The sequence below is a fragment of the Argentina anserina genome, chromosome 7 (assembly GCF_933775445.1).
Source record: "Argentina anserina chromosome 7, drPotAnse1.1, whole genome shotgun sequence".
In the NCBI taxonomy this organism is placed as follows: domain Eukaryota; kingdom Viridiplantae; phylum Streptophyta; class Magnoliopsida; order Rosales; family Rosaceae; genus Argentina; species Argentina anserina.
The window spans coordinates 11,174,011-11,197,962 of record NC_065878.1 but is presented as its reverse complement, the minus strand read 5'-3'; the positions used below and the strand labels follow the sequence as shown (position 1 = coordinate 11,197,962).

General features: G+C 36.0%; 2 protein-coding genes across 7 annotated transcripts in view; one reads left to right on the top strand and one right to left on the bottom strand.

The window, feature by feature from the left end:
- The window catches only part of LOC126803036 (RGG repeats nuclear RNA binding protein A), a 64,788-nt gene that overhangs the window by 24,077 nt on the left and 16,759 nt on the right, over positions 1 to 23,952 (bottom strand). The gene's annotated exons all lie outside the window — the stretch shown is intronic.
- Positions 5,220 to 6,947, top strand: LOC126802544 (flavanone 3-dioxygenase 3). Its single transcript, XM_050530189.1, has 3 exons — positions 5,220 to 5,531; positions 5,949 to 6,196; positions 6,377 to 6,947. The coding sequence occupies exons 1-3, from the start codon at positions 5,220 to 5,222 to the stop codon at positions 6,945 to 6,947; spliced, it is 1,131 nt and encodes a 376-aa protein (XP_050386146.1).

Sequence of the window (23,952 nt, the reverse complement as noted above, 5' to 3'; positions counted from 1 at the left end):
GAATCATCAAGCTGCCAAATCGATCGTTCTTCATCAAATCCAAATCTAAACTTAAGTTCACGAAGAATCATTAAGTTACATACCGAGATAGAATCAGAGGAGTTCACAAAGATTGTAACCCCGCGCTTGTGTTTGTTTTCAGATTCCCGTTCTACAGATCCATAAAGAAATTGGTCGTATAAATGGGACCTAATTGAGAAGCTATCTCCCAATAGATTTTTTTCGACCAGTTCTCATGACTCGTAAGAGGTTTTTGGATATTTCATTTCTTTGAACTATCCATAAAGCTTAGGGATATTCCTTACCTTCTCACCATGATCAGCTCTTTGTGTTGGACGATTTGGAAGGACTGTTGTCTCTTTGTGTACCAAAAGAAAACACATGACCCCATTTTCACAATGAGATCTGCTATCTCGTTGATTAGTGAGTTTACTGCTGCTTCTTTGTACTCTTGGAAGAGATTGAGCATCCCTCCCATTTGGACACCTCCATGTCCTGGAAGTTTTAAAAATCAATGTCGATGCGTCATGGTCTCTAGAGAGGACTTGTATCAGTGTTATTATCCATGATTCAACTTGTGCTGTTGTTGGGGGGATTAGCTTTCGAGATGTTAGCGGATCAATCACGGAAGCTAAAGCAATGGCGATTCTTGCTGGTGTGGACCTAGCCGAATCTCTTCATCTTCAGAATTTTGTGGTGGAATCTGATTCGAGTGAGGTGGTTGACGAATTGATCCATAATCAGCAGAAAGTGGATTGGCGGACTCATCTGGTCATATTACAGATTAGATCAAAGTACTCTAATGATGGTAATATTAAATGGGAATGGATTCCCAGAGAATCTAATCGCGTTGCTCATCTAGCAGTTGTGATTAGGAATGGATGTGTGGATCCTTTGCGATGGGCTTTACAGCCACCACCATCCCTGGTTATGGTTCTACGAAGTGACGGCCTCCCGTGCCCTCCAGTTGTTGTAATTTGATTCTGGCAATCTGGTCAGAAACTGTTTTTTTTGCTGCATGTAGCAGAGTTGTGCCTATCCTGGATGTAGCTTAGTTGTTCTGCTCGTGCTAGTCTTTTTCTTTCTGGGCTTTTCTCGGGTTGGTCCCCTTAATGAAGTATTCATTACCAAAAAAAAAAAAAACTTAGGGACAAAATTTAGTAGGGAGCATGGCTTGGTGGAACCAATTGATCCTCAACCTTGAGCACTATACATCTGGATCGGCCCTTCCCAAACGGCCAAACATGATGATCACAATACCAATCTTATTCTATTCCAATATTTACTTCAGCTTCTCTTTCGGCAAATATTGATTTATGATATATATCAACACCATTTCATTCTAATAATGTTTATTTTAGCAACTATGCCAGCGCTACGTTACTTACTTTGTGACTAAAAATATACTGTACACATAAATATAGTCCAATGGACCACACATAAGCTAAAATGTCATTAGATGATTTCACGGTGTTCACCATATCTCTAGTTTCGTACTTGCTTTATCAAATGCGCGCCACCTACCAAAAGGTAAGGGACATCGATCATTATGTAGAGATTAGGTATTCATATGAATCATATTATTCCTTACCCTAGCTAGTATCATTTTGTCACTTAGAAATATAGAATGAAACGTATAGTTATATTAAGAAATGATTCGAAGAAACATGTGGAGTTGTTAAGCCGTGCATTTGTTTAATCAGTACGACTTTTCTTCGTTTCGAATTGACAAATTTTTGAAGCAAAATTCAATGGAATTTACCAGTCTTGATCGGTCCACATTGGTGGATAATACCTATGAACTTGCATGATCAATTGATTATTCAACCTTTGTGATAGGTTATGTTTGAACTATTCTGTCTTCCATTCATTTCTATATATATATCCGACATATGACTAATTCTTATTTTGCACCACCATTTTTAACTAATTCGAAGTTTTTAACAAGTCTACGAGCCTTAACTAATGATCTGTTTTGTTTTGTTTTTTTTAATGGGGCTGGTGCGGCCACCCTAAACTTTTATAAATGAAACTGTCAAATATAAACGGAGATGTGAAGCGTAAATTTATGATTACAAAGATCAAACATTTATACAAACAAGTACTGAATAAAACACCAAGTAGCAAAAAGTATGACACAAATGACGTCTTTATTTATTTTAGGAATAATTTGACATAATGGAGAGATCCGTACGCATGTAACCCAACTACACAACCTAGTGCCAACTAATACAGCTCTACGATTATGTTACCGTCAGAAAACATAAATTTGACACTAAATTTCACCCTGTCACAAAGTGACAACAAAAACTTAACGAAATAAGGAACTCGTTACCTACCTAGAGGAGATAAGCACTCGAGGTTGCCACACCGAGACAACACCCACATCTTATTGAAAACGATAAACAATTAACATCTATTAAATTGAAATAACATACAATTTAAAACTCAGTTGCCCTAAATGGGCTTATTTCCCTAATCCAGGCCAAGCCCAAAGGGCCCAAATCCTAGACTCCTCTCCCATTAAAGCTCTGGCGGCGGCCAAGGCATCACAACCATAAAGCTACCCAAAGACCAGGCCTCCACCACCCACTCGTCGCCAAGCCTGCGCCATAACATGACACCTTGACCTCGCCACCATATCGAACTGGACAAACTCTGATCGGATCTGGGAACCTGACCATAACTGCCCAACCTACTCTGTGTCGCTGATCCGACAACGATCCAAGTCAGATATTACAATTCCGGCTGCCGACACTGATTTGAAGATGACGCGCCGATCTGGTGCTCACATGGTGGCTACGCCGCCACACTCGCCGTAACCTCTCCTTCTCCTAACATAACCACCGCCAGCATCTCCCAAATCAAGGAACGCGATTCGGGAGCCCGACATCACCAAGTCCTACACGGGGACAGCAAAACCTGTCCGACGACAATGAAGGGCTTGCCGCCGGACAGGATAAGAGGCACACGCAAAGCACTCTCTAGTCTTGGGTTTTTTGTTGGAATAGTTGTGTTATGAATCGATTGACTCCGGCGTTTGAAACTAAGGCAGAGGTTTGATTTCTAGCTAGACTGAGGTCAAACTTTCGTGGTACGTAGATCTAGTATTTGAATTGCAGTTTGAGACTGATGCTAGGCTGCCACGGTGGTGGTTCTGATCTGGTTCTTGAATGAAGCTTCTTGCCGACGGTTGTTGGACGGTGTAGGTCATTGATCCAACAAGAGATGTCCATTGGGCCTTGTTTGGTAGTGAATCGATGATAATGGTAATAATGCTTTTTTTTTTTGACCCAGCAGCGGCGGGAAAGAAGTCAAAGCTTTGGAGGCCGAAGTCACTGATTGAACTTGGGCTTAATTTTAGGGAAGAAACCATGGAAGTTCTCACTTCTAATCTTACGAGAGAGGAGGTAGTATTATTTTAATTATGTTGATTTTTCTCCAAGTCTAGTATAAACTAGGGTTGCTTCGTGGGTATCCTGAGATAATCTATGGTTTGGTTGTGCCGCAATTGTGTGTTTATGATATGTAAGATATAGATGTTGTAATCAATCTTGGTAGGCGAAGTATGGTTAGTTTTATGATTGATTAATTTGCTTTATACATCTATTCGATGAAATGTAATAAGTTGTCGGTTTTAATTGGAAGATTGATTATTTACCTGTTGATAATTCTAGAGCGATTTGGCTGTTGATTAATACTATCAACTTCTATATATTCAAAAAAATAAAAACATATATATAACACTGTCTTGTTCACTTCAATATGTATGGTAGTTTTTGAGGAAGTAGTACCAGGCGCGGAGGTAGGACTGTGGGACGTTCCGTTGATTGAGCTAGCCCGCCCCTTCATTTGCAAGTAGTGAGAAATTTACAAACCAAGATGGACTTTAGACCGCCGGAGTCTAGGACCAATAAGGTGCTGAAGGAGGTCGACGGAACCCTCAATATGGGAAAGTTTGAAACTACTGATCGAGGTTTTTAAAATAATATTACGGTTTGGGAGATAGAGAATGGGGCAGGGGGTCGCGCTTTTGTTAATTTCTTTGTTGATGCGGATGCGGTTAACTTTTAATTTGGCTGATAAATAGTAGCTTCTTGATCAAGAGTACGTTTATGCGAGCGTAATTAGTAGCTAGTTTGATTATGCTTGTAAAAACAAGGAAATCCGCATATGTTTATATATACAGATAAATAAATGATTTGAGGAGGGTTGCTGGGGACGGAAGGAACCGGAAGACTAGGCCGGGCAAGTAGCTAGGGCATCCATAATTAGGGTTTATCTCAAACCATGAGAAGACTTATCCTCATGAACATGCTCCGCCGGTACGTGGAAGTTCACCCTTTAACCTGCTCGACAGAAAGTCCTAAATATGATAAGCTCGAGCCATTTGGTCAAAGAATCAAAGTAGCAATTAGCGCGCAGTAGCTTCCGGTCCCATGTCAAGAAACTAAATACCAGAAACAACCAATTGGTTTGGCAAATACCAGATACAAACACAAGAACCTAAAAACCAGAAACAAAAAATGGTTTCGGCCGATACCAAAAACAACCAATCAGTTATCATCGATGCGCGCCGTATTCCTGCATGTACACACCTGCGCGCAACATACAGATCAAAGCTTACTTTCTTAGCAATCTGAATAAAATTTCTGAGTAGCTAATTAAAGATAAATAAGGAGATGGCACCCTCTAGGTCGAGGTGCGAGATATGTATATGAAATTTGGGCTCGTTCGATTATACTTAACACTTAATTGATAGGTAATTAGTAATTGCAAGCTGTAATAATTTACCCAGGGAAGGAGTAATTCAATTGAAATCCATTTTACTACTGCAGAATGTTTTGCTATTCTTTAATTTCTCAAATATTGGACTGCTTGCCTCACTAGGGCTAAAATGTCAATGATTCCCCCCACTAGCTGATTCTCTTATATTTATGTACTTACTACTTACCATATTTGTTCCATACACTGTAACTGTACGAGAAGCAAAAGTATATTCTACCATATTTGTCCCATACAGTGCAATGCTGCACAAGAAACAAAAGGATAGTGATGAAGTTGAGGATATGGAATACACGAATAGTTTCTTCAATTATACCCCTATAAATACATCGGCTATCAGTACCTATAACGTACTTGTAGCTCATTCCCTCACAGAAAGCAAACTAGCTACCCGCTGCGTTTCAATTCTAATAAGCAGATCGAAGAAGTTATATATGGAAGCTGGTGATCATCACGGAGCAGAGAGCTCATCATTTTCCTCTTCAAAAGCTAGCGGCAGTTCTAGACCTTCAACATCATTATCATCATCATCATTTACAAGTGCACTGACTCTAACCCAGCTGGGGGTTTCTCATGTGCCTCAACGCTATGTTCTTCCTCCTTCTCAACGGCCAAGTGCTTCCTATTCAAACCTTTCTACTACTGCCCTTCCCATTCTTGACATTTCCTCTTTGCAAAATTGTTTTCTTAGACCTCATGTCATCAACAATATTCAGACTGCTTGCAAGGAGATAGGGTTCTTTCAGGTATATGCTAGCTCTTGAATATTGATCTGCAACAATACAATACAAATAATCGAACGAAACATATTCAAAATGATCAGGAAATAACATTATTTCAATACTATACTACGTACTATTGGCTGGTACATTAATGTAAATATATATATAGTATTTTGAAATCATATAGCTGTATATTTTATGAAATTTCTTACCCTTTTACGTACGACGATATATTGCATGCATATACTCGCGCTATCATCGTTATCATAACTTCTGATCTCCTTCCACGCTCTTCAGCCAATATTTGTTCATCGCTGTGCAGAATCTGGGTTAAGGAAGAGCGCAAACAACCTCTGCCATGACTATTTTATTTTTATTTTTTTTCTTTTTAATCTAAGTTGTATACTGTTTTACGCTAACCATTACTGTTTCAAATTTTAGGTTATCAACCATGGAATTCCTCTTTCGATGATGAAAGAAGCTCTAAATGCTGCAAATGAGTTCTTTAATCTACCTGTTGAGGAAAAGATGCTTCTAGGGTCTGATAGTGTCCATGCACCTATAAGATATGGGACAAGCATAAATCAAGCGGTTGATAAGGTTTATTTTTGGAGAGACTTCATCAAGCACTACTCCCATCCTATCTCAAAATGGATCCATCTATGGCCATCAAACCCTTCTACTTACAAGTAAATAACCCTAATTCTTTTCCAGAAGCATGCATGTTGATGGTTTTCTGCATGTAATTTGCATGCTTACAATAAATGAATGCATGCATGCATGTCGGCACACTTCGCAACTAGGTAGCTAGCTAGCTAGCATGAAACAATTAAGTTCATTTAATAAACGTGTGTTTCTCTCTTCAATAGGGAAAATATGGGAAACTATGCCAAAGCTGTGCAAGTGTTACAACAGCAAATAATGGAGCTTGTTATAGAAAGCCTAGGGTTAAGCCCTCATTACTTACATGATGAAGTTGAAAATGGCTCCCAAGTGATGGCTGTGAATTGCTATCCCAAATGTCCAGAGCCAGAGGTGGCACTAGGCATGCCTCCTCATTCAGATTACGGCTCCATAACAATTCTACTCCAAAGTTGTCCAGGGCTTCAGATCATGGACCAAAACAAGAACTGGATCTCAGTCCCGTACATTGAAGGAGCTCTGCTAGTTCAGATGGGAGACCAAACGGAGGTTATGAGTAATGGCCGATACAAAAGTGTAATTCACAGAGTGACTGTTAGTGATGAGATGGATAGACTTTCCATTGCAAGTCTCCATAGCCTCAGTTTGGATAAGAAGATAGAGCCTGCACCTTTGCTTGTGGACAGTGAAAATCCAAAGTCCTACAAAGAGTTCAGCTTTAGAGACTTTCTTGATTATATCACAAGTAATGATATTGGAAATGGAAGGTACATTGATACGCTGAAGGAGAATCCATGAACCAGTGTCTAGGATGGTCTATTCATATATATACATGCAGTATACGTTTCGGGTACTAGCGATCTTCCATCAATTTTTTTGAACCAGCCCAACTGTTTTTATTTTTCCTAATTTTTGAGTATGCAACGAGGTCTATCAATATAAATAATGTGTTTACTCAAAATACAGACCAAGTATCTTTATTTTTGTTTTTAGTATATATACATATGTGCGTGTGTACACGCACACCTAGCATTCTCAGAGCAACCAAAATACAACATTAAGGACCCCAAAAAATTAAATTAATCATAAATTATAAACATAAAATAGCCTTAACAAAAAAATATTGTCAAACAAACTTTTATTTCCAGACTGCAAGTCCGAAGAAGTCCTCACTAATTAACTCAGCTCACTATGCCTAGTGTCAACAGACTTTGATTATTTTCCTTTGATCTCATAGTTTTTAGATTTTTTACACACAATCTTTTAGTCATATTTGCACAGAAATTTAAAGAATGTGAAATTGGTATGAGATTGATTTCAAGATCGATAACTGTAAGATTTTGTCATCAGCTAAAAGAGTTCATGATCTATCATGAATTATACCTGATTGGACTGATAATTTCCATATCGCAGAACATAATTAATTAACTACGCAACGATAATCAACAATTAAAATCTCAAAGCAGTACTTTATTGATTTTGATTTACTTCAACAATCGGAAAAAACGAAAAAAAAGAAATAAGTACAAGCAAATTGTTTTGTAGATCTGCTCAAGAGTAAGGCTACTTACAGATCGATTGCTCAAACTATCTAAAACATGCGCACTAATCCTCAAGTCTCTGAACTTAGGTTGTTGCCCGTTATTCTTCTTTGCTCTTCCTTGGCTTTGATCAATGGAGATCAACCCCGGCCTTTGGTTTCTCAGTAATAGATCAGAGATGAAGAATTTTACGAGAGAGAGTCAGAATGTGATGTGATGCTGAGCATGACACTTCGTCTTTCGATCGGGTATTTCAATCTAATGGTTGGAATTCACAACCACATTTATGTTTTTCTTTTAATCAAACAACCTCATATATTTTGGTTGGGGTGGTATAGCATGTGGCAGCTCGTAATGTTCTTTTGGTGTATTAGCTCTTTATTTACATGCAATTCATACAAGCTACAAAACAAATTCTGGCTACATAAGCTGATCAGAATTAATGATCGTCAAATATTTTCGTCACTTCGTTGATGATTCATACAATCGCAAGACAGCTCTCTACAAACATGGACGAACCAAAAATATATCATTGTATAAGCATAAATACGATTGATTTATAAGATTCAGATTAAAATGTATGATCTAATAATACTAATCAGTCCTCAACGTAAAAAATGATCTATATTCATGCCCCATTGCCCCTAGTAAGCGAGTATCCTATCTTACCGGATGGAAAATTTCGACATCGTATGTGCAAGTAGATTTACGAGATATGATACGTATATTCCCCATCAAATATATAGTTAATTCTGTCTATCATAATCATTAAATCGATCCGCAGCGTCCATCGTTTAGGGAGGACTGAATTTCTGGTGTGAGCGACATGGCTAAGGTTGACCTTGTGATTATTTGGCAGTCAGTGCAAATAGATACACTTAAACGAGCTACGTGTCCGCATAACAAGCATTTCGGGGCCACGTTTTGTTGCTCAGTCATGCTGAGCCGTGGCAACTATACCAGAGTACCAAAGCTCGCTGTCCAAACAGAAAAGAGTTACAAATTTGCGCTCTCAATTTTACTTAAATTATTTTAAAATAAATTTAATTTTTAATTTTAATGATAAATATTGTATCTTATTAAATAAAAACTTCAACAACAAAAAGGAATATAAGTTTGTAGATTGCAAAATTAATAATGCAAATTTCACTATAAAGAAACCTATACTAGTCCTCTCATGTAAATTTCACTCATAATTGGAAAATGTTTTAGCGCCATAGTATGACGCAAGATATGGCGCCGCAATCCCACATGGCATGTCACGTCACCTTGTCATGTCAGTAATTACAATAATCACAAAATATTATTTTTGAATGAAAATACAATTTTATCCTTGTTAATCCAACGGCTCTAGATTATCAAAAAAATTGTAGTTATTTTTTATATCATTTATTTTTTCAAAATACTTTCAAAATATAATAAAAAATATGATATATAAAAAATATGTTTGAAATATATAGATATTGTTTAAGGAGGAATAAAACGAGAATAATAACGACGTAGTAGAACAGAACGTAACTCTTTATTGACGATAATGGAGTGTATATATAGGCATTACAAAATCACAATCTCGTAGAATTCGGAGTCCTAATCTATTATAGAGATGCGAATCTATCTCTAACATGAAACTTAATAAGGCTAAGACATACACAATGGTAGAATGGTAATTCTCCCGGAACACTCCCCCTTGTGTCGCATGCCTAGGTTCCATAGTGCACATATCGTTGCCTCGGTAAAAACCTTGTCAAGCAAAATAAAAACCACTTGGGTAAAAACAAAAACTTGAACGAAGGGAAAAAGAGCACAACACACCATCTGCATTTGATAGTATCATGTGAGGTAGACTCCCCCTGAAGTCTACGAAACAACTCCCCCTGATTAGTGTCGTAATCATGGAGTACAAAAAACAACGTATACAACGTTCATTACATGCTTCTCAAACGTAGTCTTTGGCTAATGATTAATCATTAATCTAGCCACACATCCTTAGATCATACATGCTATACTTAGCCAAACTTAGATCTTAGGAAACAAGATTGCATAACAACTCAAAACAAGAGTTTGCAATGAAAATCAGATTCTCGGGTAGAATGACATTCATCATTTAAACGGCCATAACTTCTTCGTCAAAATAGATATCAGCGAACCGTAAAATGTTCTAGAAAGTAGATGCTCGTGGTTTTCTAATAACATAAAGTTCACAACCTAATTCCATCAAAGCAGTTCATAGTGCTCTGTTGAAGTTGATTGACTTGCAAATTTCCGGATAGAACTGTCATACTTTGCTAAAACGGTCATAACTCACTCAATATGATAGTTATGAACAAATGGTTGGTGTCCCGGGAAAGTAGACACATAGAAATTTCCAACGGTATCAATTTCACCATATTTCATTGAGCGAGCTGTCTTGTAGGTCTCGTTGTAGTTGACCAATGAAACTGGACAGATTCTGATTTGTCACATTCAATGTGTCTTTCACAAAGGAATATAGGAATTGACTAATGAATGACTGATTTTGGTCAGAGATGGAATTATACGTATCCTTTATGCTACCAGTGTCAACATCAACAATAACGCGTATGCTAGTGTGCATAAGTTGCTGGCGGCGTTGGTGTGGCAGGAATGTATTGATTCGCTAAATGTAGAACTAGAACCATGTCAATCGAACAATGCAAATCAAATGACGATGCATAGGCGCATAGTTAATCACATCATAATGAAAGCAATAGTGTCCCAACAACACTAACATGTATGAATGTATAGCTCATTGAACCTTTTCATCATCTATACTTAGACAGAATCGAGAATCAAGAATTAGCTTTCATATGAACACATATGGGTATGAGTTCTTGCAACCGATTGTACTACGTTCTCTCGAACGTCGCAATCTGATTACATAAGCTCTCCGTGGTCTGGAGGAATATAAAGTCCCTTGGGCACTCTCATATCTGCGTCAAGATCCCTTTACAGATATTCTATGACCACTATCATATGCTAGAAATCATTTTTCATGGACACTACTAATGATCAAGTAGGGAAAAACAATTATGTCCATAACGAGAGAATATAACTCATCGTAGTCAATACTAGGATAATGAGACAATATTTGCACCATAAATCCTGAAAATATTGCATGACTTCATTTTTCTCATTACACTTACAATGCAACATCATTACATATCCCCATGCAAAAATTTGCAGGTTAGTACCCATATCCAAGTCCGAGCTCTGCTGGACCGTGCAGTGAATGAACATGAGGAATAATATGTTCAACGACGATCCCAGTATATATGCAAAACGAAATCATCAAAGTCGTGGAGGTGAACTCTCCAACGGTATCCAATCAAATAGATTTGAGAGGATGGGAACGGTGGTGAGCCCTTAGGATGATGATCGTAGCTAAAAACGTTAGCAAATGCAGCGTTCAATGTGGAAAGCAAAGCGACGTGTGACCAACGTGTCAATGCTCTTAAACTATACCATAAAAATACTGAAAAATGTCCGCATTCGGTTGGATAGGGTCTACTAATGTCACCTTAAATACTTTATAAGAATGAAATGTTCTCGGTTGGAGCCTTATCAAATAAAGGACTTTCTTGAAATCTAGCAAGAGAACAAGATTTGCAAGATGAGCGATGGGCATCAGAGATTTCCATGGAGGCATTAGAAAACACGGGAGGCATCACAAGCTCCTGTGAAGGAGGGGATACCGCCACCGATGGCCTAAATGCTATGGAGCCGCCGAGAGGGGCAAGCTCGGCCTCACCGTGCTTGGCACAGATAGGCACGGCCTCACCGTGTGGAGCACGGATGAGGTGTCCCTCCAATCGCTTTGTGAACATGAAAAATAGATGATCATTTGAATTTCAAAGAACTCGAATCATCATATCTCATTCCAAATGACAAAAAAATGATCATGTCAAAACTGGGGAGACAGCAAAACCGAACCCATGATTCAAAGAATCTTGAGTTACATAAAACTACTGCTGCAGGTAAGCAAAACTATGTCCACATGCTAACAAAGCTACTGTCACTGAAATTTGACATATTTATTCCTCTCAATTATTAACACAAATATCAAGATGAAAATTCATCATTGGCATGTATGACCTTTAAAACTTAGCAATGCACGAAGATATAGAACACAATCTCCGCACGAGATCCGTAAAACAACTACCTGCGTCGTAGAACAGTGTGACTGGTTACTCAATTAGCAAGACACTCGATTTCACGGCGGGACATTCTCAAAATAAAATTAAGAGAGTCAATGACACGGTGAACTTCTCTAAACAATACACCGTAGAATATTGTCAGAGGTAGGATTGAAACAAAGTGCAATTCCATCGAGTGTATCACATGACAATAGAACTACATACTTCAACTTAAAAGTTGGAAAAACATGGTATTGGAGCAGTTGAATACCAAACAATTTGGGTGGTAAAAACCATCCAATTGGTGCAGGTGGTTACCAATAATAATAAAATCGTTTAAGCTATGAAATGACTTGGAGAAAACCGGAAAATTAATCAGAAAACCATGTCAAAAGCACTAAAAACCGGGTGAAATTTGGACTGGGAAAATGTAACAGTAAAAACTGCTGGAAATATGTCAGAAAAAAATAACGAGAAACGACGAAAAAATCGCCGAAAACCGGCGGCGGTCGGAGCTGGCCGGCAAGGAGGCCGAGGCTGCATGTTCGATAGGGGATGCCGGCAGGAACCGGATGGTGGCGCCTGAAACGCTAGCAAGTGGCCGGAAGGCGGCCAAAATGCTGGAACTGTAACCGGGAAAAACGACGTCAATTTTGACGTTCCGAGGTCCGTTTTCCAAATTTTAAGGTCCAAATTCATAATTTAGTACTATTAGGGTCCCATGTAACCCAAAAACAACCAATTTAAAAACCACGTGAGTTGCAAACGTTGGCCATGCATGCTAAGTCAAGGCAAATAAAATTCTCACGAGTTCATCTTGTAAAGAAGAAATACGAGAAATTTTATTGAATATGCCAATATTTAATACAACACAAAGAAACTTCCAATTCGAATAGACGACTTAAGCTAAGGTCGAGTAAGAAACATGGCAATGCCAACATCATACTTGAAAAATAGTAAGCAGAAAACATAGTCAAAATAGATTGACTAATCAAAAGTCCATAGCAACTAAATCTTGCATATCGGATCGGGCGGAGCCTTAGCCTGAGGCTCAAAAACGTGCTTACTTTAGAATGGAAGAATGTTACTTTTCCATCTCTAAAATTCCCTCAATAAATAGAGACAGGTGCCAAAAATGGCATGTATTTCTTAGATGTGGAGTATGCATCAAGGTCAAATCTGATAATACAACGTCATAGACGTTCATTAAATCACTTTAAGTGTGTCCCATAGAATTTATTATTTTTGTGATCTTTTATCAGCAAATAGTGCTGCATCAGAGTAATGAATTTCAACTCAAATAAATGAGTACGTAGACCTTGGGATTATCATTTATAGACATGAATTTAAGAAAACTCAAACATTCACATAACAGTCGCGATGTCGACGCATCCATAAGAAACGAGGGTTGTATAGGTTTCGAATAATCGGAACTATTCAAGTATGTAACTGAAATTAGAAGGGTTGTGATGTATATGGTCATAAAATAATCGATGCATATCGGCGATTCTCATAATCGCACCCAAAACAGTGGTGTACTCAGCAACCACACGAAATCGATTTCTTCCCTTTAAATAATAACGTGACTCCCCCATAACTGTCACACGAAAAACGTCGACCAAGAGGGGAATCACATCCCTCTTTGGTCTCATCGGCGTTATGATAGAGCGTTAATTAAAACGTCTACAATAAACCATGTATAACATCATCGTTAGTATAGAATAAGCAGGGATCGTTCTTTCCGGAAAATTGAAGGGAACTCTAAACTTTTAGTGTTAAAAAATAATGAGGGGTTTGAGATTGATTATTAACTACTAAAAATAAAACCTAAATTACTATTTACATGATCGACTTCTCTTTAACAAACTTAAACCAAATTTACCATTACACCACATAATTACAAGTTCAAATCTATCATGCATTCTAATTTGACAAATTAGACACCAATACAATTAGAGCCTTAGGGGATCATCTAATCATGCAAGATTTCAATTAACATTTAGATTGACTTAGGGCCTAATCTAAATTTACATGCAATCGTTCAATAACACTTAGAGTAGAAATCAAATAAGATTACATTTAAGCACCAAATCTTTGTTGGAGACATGTTTCATGTATGGCGTCACCCACCATAGTTTCACATGCAAATTTCCAGATTTTTTACTACTTTTAATCAACACAAACCGAACCTACTTAGGGCATGATTCGATTTGTGTCAATATGGTTGATGAATCTAACACTTAAACACAATCTTAGGGACTGCATCCGAGCACTAAATTCATATGGACATATCTGAAAATTATCTAAAAGTATGAGAAAGATGATTAGAACACAACAATAGAAATACAAACTCATTAATTATAGAAAACCATCAATTCGGCAAAGATTCAAAAATCCAATAAAAAAATCTGAAAATTTTGATTCTTAATACAAAATAATAATCCCACACAAACATCATACTACAATCTTCATAGACAAAGTATTGTAAAAAAATCAAAAACAAACAAAATCGTGAAGATGAGTTGCGAGAATCACACATTGTAAAAACCTTGGAAGTGTGTCTTCAATGGTGATTTCGGTGGAGATGAAATTTGTATATGGGGGAGAATGGCTTGCTGTTTTGGTGAAGGATGTTTGAGGTAGTATTTTTGTAGAGTTTTGGCTCTTGAATGCAAATGAGAAGTGATATTATTTGAGTGATGAAGCCATGTATATATAGAGGAAAGAAAGAGGGTAGTTGCATCTTTCCTCATATTATAATGTCATGCTTTAATCCCTAAAATCATGGAATAAACATAAAACATGCCATTTTTATTCCCTAAAACATGCAATGTTTTATGCCTTTAATGATCATCTTCTATTTAATTGTTGCATGACTTGGCTCCATCTTTTTTTCTTTAATTATCTCTTCAATCCAATCTGAAAATAAGAAATAAAATCATAAATAAGAGATAATTAGTTTCAAAACCTAACAAGGATTCCTAGTCAAACTAGGACTCTAGACCAATTATGCGTTTTAAACTCATGTAAGCACAAAAAATGCATACAATATCGTTCAAGACTCTTACTACAACTCAATGACTCAATAGTACAACAATAAGGGTTAAGAAAAGTACAAATTGAGGTAAAAACATGTTAAGAACATCGCACAAAGTGCTCATATCACGTTATAAGAAAGACCAGAAAATAGACATGAAGAAGGCTAATAGCGCCCGATAATATATATATATGTGTGTGTGTGTGTGTGTGTGTGTGTTCAAAAGCAACAACTTTAAGAAAAACATACTTGTTGGTCTGCCAAATAGACCACATATAATTAAATTGTTCTGCAAATCGATCTTCATGCTGGAAGCTGCTTGATGAATTCTTTTTTGATCATCGTACGGATGACAAAAATTGCTCTTGAGTAACGTCCATATCCGACATGCATGTCATCCCAAAAGTATGACAATTGATTATTTTTCCTATACGATCATGTGAACATAGTTAGAAACTAAACATGCAAACAAACGATGTAATAAATCAATAGGAAAAACGAAAAGGAAAAAAATAGAGTTAAAGGGTTACTGAGCTTGGCATGCCAGAGGCCCAAATCTAAGGCGGGCCAGCTATTTTTTAAATCGGGCAAAACCGGTTTGGATCCGGGTCGGCTGCTGTTGAAGATCGAATGCACATCGGAGTGCCGAGGAGGCCGGACTAGGGTCGACGAAGGTTGAAGGATGCAAGCGACGCCGGGTCGAACCGGGTTGGTCGATCTTGATGTCTAGATGTCTTCACCGAATTTTGACAGTGTCGGGTCTAGCAAAACTGGACGTCGGATCTGCCAGCATGGGGTGTCGATCGGGTGGACGGACATGGCAAGAGTGGCGATGCCAGGCGGGGAGGACACAAAGGTCGGGAAGATGTTGGAAGAGGGTCGTCGATGCTGGGCAGACACAGGTCTGCGGAGATGTCCCGCCGGGTCTAGACGTCGTCTGAGTCAGATGCGGGGATGAGGGAGGCGCCGATGACGCTCTGGGTTTCTCTATGCTATGTCGTCGTTCGTTGCGCATTTGGGTAGCGATGCGTAGGTCAGAGCGGCATGGCAGAAGGTCGCCGGCGTGGGGACGATCGAAGATGGGGTGCCCAGAGCAAATTCCTGGGTGCTCACAGTAATTCCGATTTATGATTGTTCTCTATTTTCTCTTCCGAAAATAATTTTGTTGGTGTCTTCTCTAGATCCGGGCGATTCTAAAAAAAAAGAGATTGCCGGAAAAAAAATTCAGGGCTGAGGTTAATTTTTTCTGGTGGCCTCGTCGCTCATACACTTTAGAACAAAGTGTATGATAATGTGTTTGAGGAAGAACGAAACGATAATAATAACGACGTAGTGGAACATAACGTAACTCTTTATTGATGATAATGGAGTCTATATATAGGCATTACATAACCACAATCTCGTAGGATTCGGAGTCCTAATCTATTACAGAGATGCGAATCTATCTCTAACATGAAACCTAATAAGGCTAAGACACACACAACTGTAGAATAGTAATTCTTCTAGAACAGATATATATATATATATATATATATATGTGCGCGCGGGTGAGATATATATATATATATATATATATATATATAGTCTCTATTCAGAGTGAAGCTTTACTCTGAAATTACAGAGTGAAGTTCCAATTTTGGCACACTTTTCGGTAAATGTTTTTAACCATAAGCGATTCAATATTTAGGTATGTTATTCAATATCATCTCTACAAAATTTCATCTAATTCGGACATTGTTAAGGTATTGAAATTAGATTAAATCAATGAATGAATTAAAACTGTTCAATATGAACTGTTCGTGTAAATCTCAATTTTAAAAGCTCAAATCATTGTCAAATTGGATGAAACTTTGTAGAGATGATTTTGAATAACATACTTAAATATTGAATCGCTTATGGTGAAAAAAATTGACCGAAAAATGTGCCAAAATTGGAACTTCACTCTGGATAGAGACTATATATATATATATATATGTGTGTGTGTGTGTGTGTGTGAAATGTCTATATAGTAATTATATTAATTAATTATAGTCATTAATTAATCGTAAATGTAAATAAGAAAGTCATGAATCTTGATATATTTGTCACTAGAAAGATTACCATATACATAATTATATTAAATATGGTGTTAATTAAGATATGTATATTCTAGGAAAAATAACATTTGTTACCTTATATATCCTCTTAAATCGATTATACCCTGACAAAAAAATATTCAATTTCAGAAAAAAAAACAAAAGAATTTTATCAAAAATTTCATCTAAATATAAATATTATAGTTACCTTACATCGTCTGAAATTTAAAAATAAATATATTTTATCTATATATATTTATATATATATATATATATATATATATATTCCATGCATGCATACACATATTTCAAGCATATTTTCGTAAATTTTAATTTTTTAAATTGTATTTTAGAAACATTATTGTGATGAAAAAGAAGAAATGATAAAAAGAATAAAAATATTTTTATAATAATTTATAACCTTTGGATTAAAAAGGATATAATTGTTTTTTAATTTAAAATGATATTTTTATATAATTTTAATTGTTGATGAGACAATGTGACGTATATATGTCATGTATGATTGTGGTACCGAATTAACACTCATCGTTAAGTAAAGTGTTTAAGAATCTCAAAAACTACCAATATATGTAATTATATAACTCGAGAGACGTTATTCCAACAAAGCCACAGATTTCTATTCCTTTCGAGAGCAGGAAAACGTTTTGATAACTCTACGTGGTGATCGAGTATGTGATGGATGGAAAGAAGTATGAAATTGTCATTCGAGATAGTATCCAGATGAGAAACAAAGTCAAAAGTCCATCTGCTACCCCCCATAACAAAGACTGTTTTTACTGAAATGGCAAAACGGAAGTGATATCTCATAATTAATGATGAAAAAAATGAAAGAAAACTCTTACGGTGTAGGTGTTTGGATATTGTAATTTAAAGTTTTCATATAATTTAAAATCATAGAAATTAAAATTTACTAAATTTAAATTCTATTAATTAAGAATTTCATTGTTTGAATTAGTAGAATTTTTAAAATAACAAAAATTAAGGCAATTTGGATTCTATCTTAAATTCTCTAATTTATTTTCCACATAAATTTCACAAAATTTTAATCCAAACAGATAACTTTAAAAGAAGGAAATACCAACTTTTATTTAAATTCCAGGGAAATTAAGGCTATCCAAACATACAGTTAGTGATGGAGCCCTTTAACTATCATTATCGGTCCTCTCTTGTTCAAGATTGTCTGTAATTGTATAGAACAACCCAATAATATAAAATTCTCGATCGCTGAAAGAAAAAATACATATAAACTAAAGAACAAAACTTCTATATCAACTCTCTTCCCAGCTAATTCAAAACGAACAACAAACACAGAAAGAGGAAAAACAGCCCAACAGTTACATCATCTTATTCTCATCCTTCTTTAAAAAGTAACGTTTATATCGTTTTATTCTTTCTCTTTTATGTTGTTAGCGCTTTCTATGCTAATTCACCTGACTTCTGGCTTAAAATTATAGAAGTAACTAGGGCAAAATTATCCAGGTGACTTTCAATCATGTCAATGCAATCAGTTGATCAACTTCAATTTTTTTGGCGATGAACTTGATATTGTAACAACAAAAAGTTACCATTTAAAACAATAAATATGTCTCAATCCCTCTAGGGATGCCAATATTATTCCTCGATCAGGTAGGATATACCATGGGGTAATCGACCCTAAATGTGGATGATTTGGATGTGGACAGTTCTAGCATTCGATCTACCCTCTATCATCGAAAAACTGTAGACAACAATTAAGTGCGTCATAAAAAGTTAATAATAGTACTCTAGAAGCGAAAATCACCCATCGTGCGTATTGACTAGTTGACGTATGATCACTCTTCTCCATCATATATTCATATTGACAGATGATAATTGTTCTTTCATCGCAAAAAAAAAAAATCATTTATTTATCAAAATTGATACGTTTGTTCTAAGGAGGAAAATTCGAATGTGAACTTCATGCATTTATAGAGAAAGCGTGAAACCAAATCTAATAACATATGATTACATTCATACCTCATAAATTGGCACCTACACCTTTTTTTTTCTTTTTCATATTAATATTGAAAAATTCAACGCATGTGAAATGAGAAAAAAGACATTAAGAGTACAAATATAAATTAAAATAAATAAAATAAATTGAGTCTCAACTCTCAACTTCCACGACCTTAAAGATTCAGGAGAAAAAAAAAATTCTTCCCAACATACGAGTGATACAACATGGAAGATATTTGAGATTTTATTGTTGAGCAAAACATCATTTTACAGTCTTCGTACAAGAAGGTATGATTTCGTTTTTAGTAATACTAAATTGATATATAGTATAACTATGTATTTCTACAGTTAAGAATATTATATCGAGTTCTAGTGATATTATAGTTTTGGTTGAAATATATTTGTGTGGTTTTTAGTTTCTAATTACAGTGAGTTTATCGGTTTCACCGCATGTCATGATCAATGATGGGGTTCAAGAACTTGGAGATAAATATATTTGATGATATATTATTACAACAATTAAACATGCTTTGAATCTCGACAAAATTTAAGGACATATTGAATAAAAAAATATCATTGTCAAATATTCAAAAATTAAAGGAGATTTAATTAGACTATGGACATATTGGGAAAAATATAGAGGTCTAAATAACATTTTACTATATTATAAAAGTAAATTAGAGGTCCACTCATCAAAGAGATTTATGTGCCAATTTAAGTGATATGAATAAAAGCTCTCTATACTTGTCTAAAAAAACAATTAATAACATATACAAAACAAACAAGAGTAACACGCTCCCTGGGAACTCACACTTTTTTCATAATCAAAATTCGCAAATGTAATTGTCATTCGACAAACTTGAGAACCACGTACTTACTCCTTCCAATTCCCTATTCTACATTTCTACATCATTTCTTTCGCATCAGGGTTCTCGTATATATGCTATATAAATACATGCATGTATCGGGACTGAAGAATCATATATCAACCATGGTCCATAGAAATTATATTTCAATCAGCTATATATATACGTATGTGTACGGCCATGTGAGCAAGTGCGTACGTACATGCATGTTGAACGTATGTAAACGTGCCATATATATGTCGGTTTTTGTTTGATTCATACGAGTATTGCTCATTAACAGGAAACAAAATAAAAAAGTATTTTCATTCTGGTTTAGATACGACCAGATAACTAGTAAGATTTGCAACCAAAGAAGGAGAACAGAAAAGATATGTATTCTCAATTCCTCATGCGCAAGTATATATATATGAATCGAAAGAAAGATGGAATTGAAACTGTACATTGACAATGTTTTTACCGAAAGGACTACTTATTGACATTCACAAGAAGGCAGGCCGGTCATTCCGAAAAATGCAGATGAAAGCTAAAAAATATGAGAAAAAAATTCTTTCAAATTTCACCACAGAAACTGCTCTTATTCTTCACTAAAAATAAAAAAAAAAGAAAGAAAAAAAGAAGCTCTTATTCGTAATAAAATTTTGATCTAAGACGTTTGGAAAAGTGCCCTCGATCATTAGCTATGAACATGAGATCGAGTAGATACGTTTCTAATATGTTGAAAATACTTCAAAACGATTCAGAAAGTTAAAATTAATTAACCCCAAAATGGTAAAGTTGAGGTAGACATGCATTTAAAAAAATCAAGAATTTTTAAAAGAATATTTTCCATATTATATTTGTTGTGAAAATTTGTATGCACAGCTGGTGAAATTTTGTAAAACGTAAGTCTCATAACTACATTACATACAAATTCAAATGAAGATCGAATAGCCATAAAAGGAGAGCTTCCGATGAGGACCTTATAGCCGTAAAATTTTACATAAATTAAACGGTACAATTTATTCATTTTTTCAATATCGTAAAAATAAGTTATTGAACAACTTCGATCGAAAATTTACTTATAGCCATTGAGACAGATCAAAACAGATCGAAGTAGAAGTTAGTTAGTTGGAAAGACTTTCGAAGGAGAGAAAAAGGCTTGTTATATTCAAATAAATAAATCAAGAGTAAACTTAAACTCAGTTTTCATCCCAAATTAAGATCAATGCATAGTACGTAAAATGCGCTCGTTCAGGCAAGCTTCGGAAAACAGTTTACCTTTGATTGATATAATCCACATGATTCAGCGGAGGCTTTGGATTCGCATGATGCACTTGACTTTGCAGCAAAAATTTGCCTTGTGTAAGAAGCTTGTTAAGTTACGAAGGAGATCTCTGCAAGGCGATCGAAGTAAGTATACTCCATCAATTTTCGATGGATGAGAATTCTCGAACATTGCTATAGTTATGTGTATATATAGCTCTCCTTCTCTATCGAGCTATCTTAATCCAATCAATGATCCATGCACCACCATGCTAATCAAGAAGGATCCACTGATAGTTCAATGGGTCTACAATATCCCATCGAGGAAAAGACAATGTGTGTGCAATTTACACAAGAACAGAAAGATTTTCAGGGTTAGGAAGGATCCACGGTAGTGATGAATAGTTGAATACTACTACAACTGCCTCTCTCATATATACTACGATTAAGTGCTGATGTTTCATTTCTCTGTAAAAACTAAGATTTTACTTATCCTGAAACCGCTTATTAGTCTCGGTGGCACCATACCACATGCCTTGCACAAGTCGGTTTATAAAACCTCAAATGATGTCATCCCCTGGTACCATTCTTAGTTTCTTACTTATTTTATCCTTCTACTGAATACTAATACTGCCCCTGGTATTATTTGGCTTCGTCACTGTGTGATAGAAAACAGCCTTTCTTGTAATTGCATCATGTTTTTTTTATAGAAAATTAAACTCATCGAGTTCCGATGCAAAACCGCTTGTATGGTCTGTGGACTTGTTTTAACTTAGACGTTCAAGGTTTCCAAATTAATTCCAAATGCAAGTTCATATATGAATATATGATACATCTATAGCTGAATATTCACTGTATATATGAATATATATAAATGGACAGTCATGCGCATAGTTTGGAATCAATTGAGTAGTGGATTCATTGGAATCAGATAAAAAAGACAATCCTCTAATATCTAATATATTCATTGAAGCTTAGCTAGGTTCCAACTTGCGTTTATCTTGTAAAAGTTCGAGTCAAATTTCAACAAAAGTAGCCTGAAATAAAATTTGTGTACACATATTGCTGGCAGTATATGTTTTTGTTTATGAACATGCAAGTTGATCCTAGATTCATTCTCGTAACTATCTGAACTTTTGGCCATACTTGATGAGTTGATGACATGCATGTATGGGGGTTTGATTATCAGTACCGTTTTATGTCAAGTTGTTTTCGATTGACCTGATCGAATATGCAGGGGTTTTTGTTGTTGGTATATATTATTGCTTATATCATGAATGGCTAGGGACTAGAGAAAGAAAAGCTAGCTTTCTGTTTACAAGTATATATAGGGATAAGATCGAGCACATGGATCATGGATATGCTAGTTTGCGAGAGTTCAATGAACGTTAAGCTCCTGCATGACACCAGATTTTCTGTGCTTGCAGATATCTCTCTTGCGGCACGATATTGCGGGGTGAGATCTAGGAACCTTTAAGGTCATATTTTTCATAATCAGACCACGCAATGAGGAAATGATGAACATATTTACGTGAACAAGACAACATATTTATCCAAAACAAACAAGGGTATATGTCTCTCTTCCGATAGTCAAATTTTCACTTCACATGGTCAACTTTTTCACTTTGTCATTAACAAGCGCGTAGTGCACGTTAAGAGGCTATGTATATAGAATAAAAATAGGGTTATAAGTAACCTCGAGTTGCTCGTGTTCAGCTCGTTTTTAGCTTATTCGACTCGAAATTATAAAGTTAAATGAGCCGAGTTTGAACAACAACTATTTGGCTTATTCGACTCGTTTAACTCGTGAGCTAGTTCGGTCTGTTTATTAATTAAGCTTGATTTATTAACTTTTATAGTATATATATATATAAAGTATAATTTTATATAATAAATAATATTAGTTAGTGTCATAACCCCATTTTCTGCACCCACGCCTTTAGAAGTGAAAATTTCCTTCCGACCCGACCCAACTTTTCCGGCCGACTCTGGCGGTTTCAGGCGACCAAGCCAACCCAGATAGCTTCGTCTCCTCCTTGCGCGCCTCCCTGTGGTGCTGGATCGTGGAGTAGCACGCTGGTTTTCACGCATCGAAGCCCGAAAGTCGACCCGATTACTCGTCGGTGACCCGGTTGAGTTATTCAATTTTTCGGCGATCTCCTGCGAGTAAAGGTTTCACCACCGGTCTCAAATTGCTTCTCTCAACATCGTCAACAACCCCTGCAAAGGATTTGAGCTAAATCGAAATGTAAGACTCGAACCAAGAAATTTCAATTATAGGGTTCTTGATTTGGGATTTTTCAGAAATTATGAAATTGGAGGTTTTAAGCTTTGATTTAGACTTTGTTGTGAACTAGAAAGTTGTTAGGAATGTCATTTAGATTGTGGTGGTGAAATTTAGTGGTCATTGGTGGTGGTCGGTGAACAGTTTCATGAATAGTACTATGAATAGTAGTTGTGAACAGTACTTTGTGAACGGTTTCCTATAAACAGTAAAATTGAACAATGTTTACTGAACTGTACATTTGAACAGTGTTTAGTAAAACAGTAAACACAACCGCAATGTTTTAAGAACAACATTTAGCTGTACTGAAAATCGTCACCTGATATTTTACGTATCATTTTCTAAGCATTTTATCATGCTATTAGGTGACTGACGAAACGAGTGAGGAAACTACTTTTAGTGTCGTGGAAGTTGCACGTAGGAAATAAGATGAGTAAACCTCACAATGATCATCATGATCGAAGTAGTAATATGATTATTGAATTTAGTTTGAGTTGTCACCATAGTCGTTGCATCACTAATTTATAAAAATTATTTTAAAAATATGTTTTGGTTTAAATTACATGAACTTGATCGTCTACGGTTCATGGGTAAGTGAAACACTATTTTAAT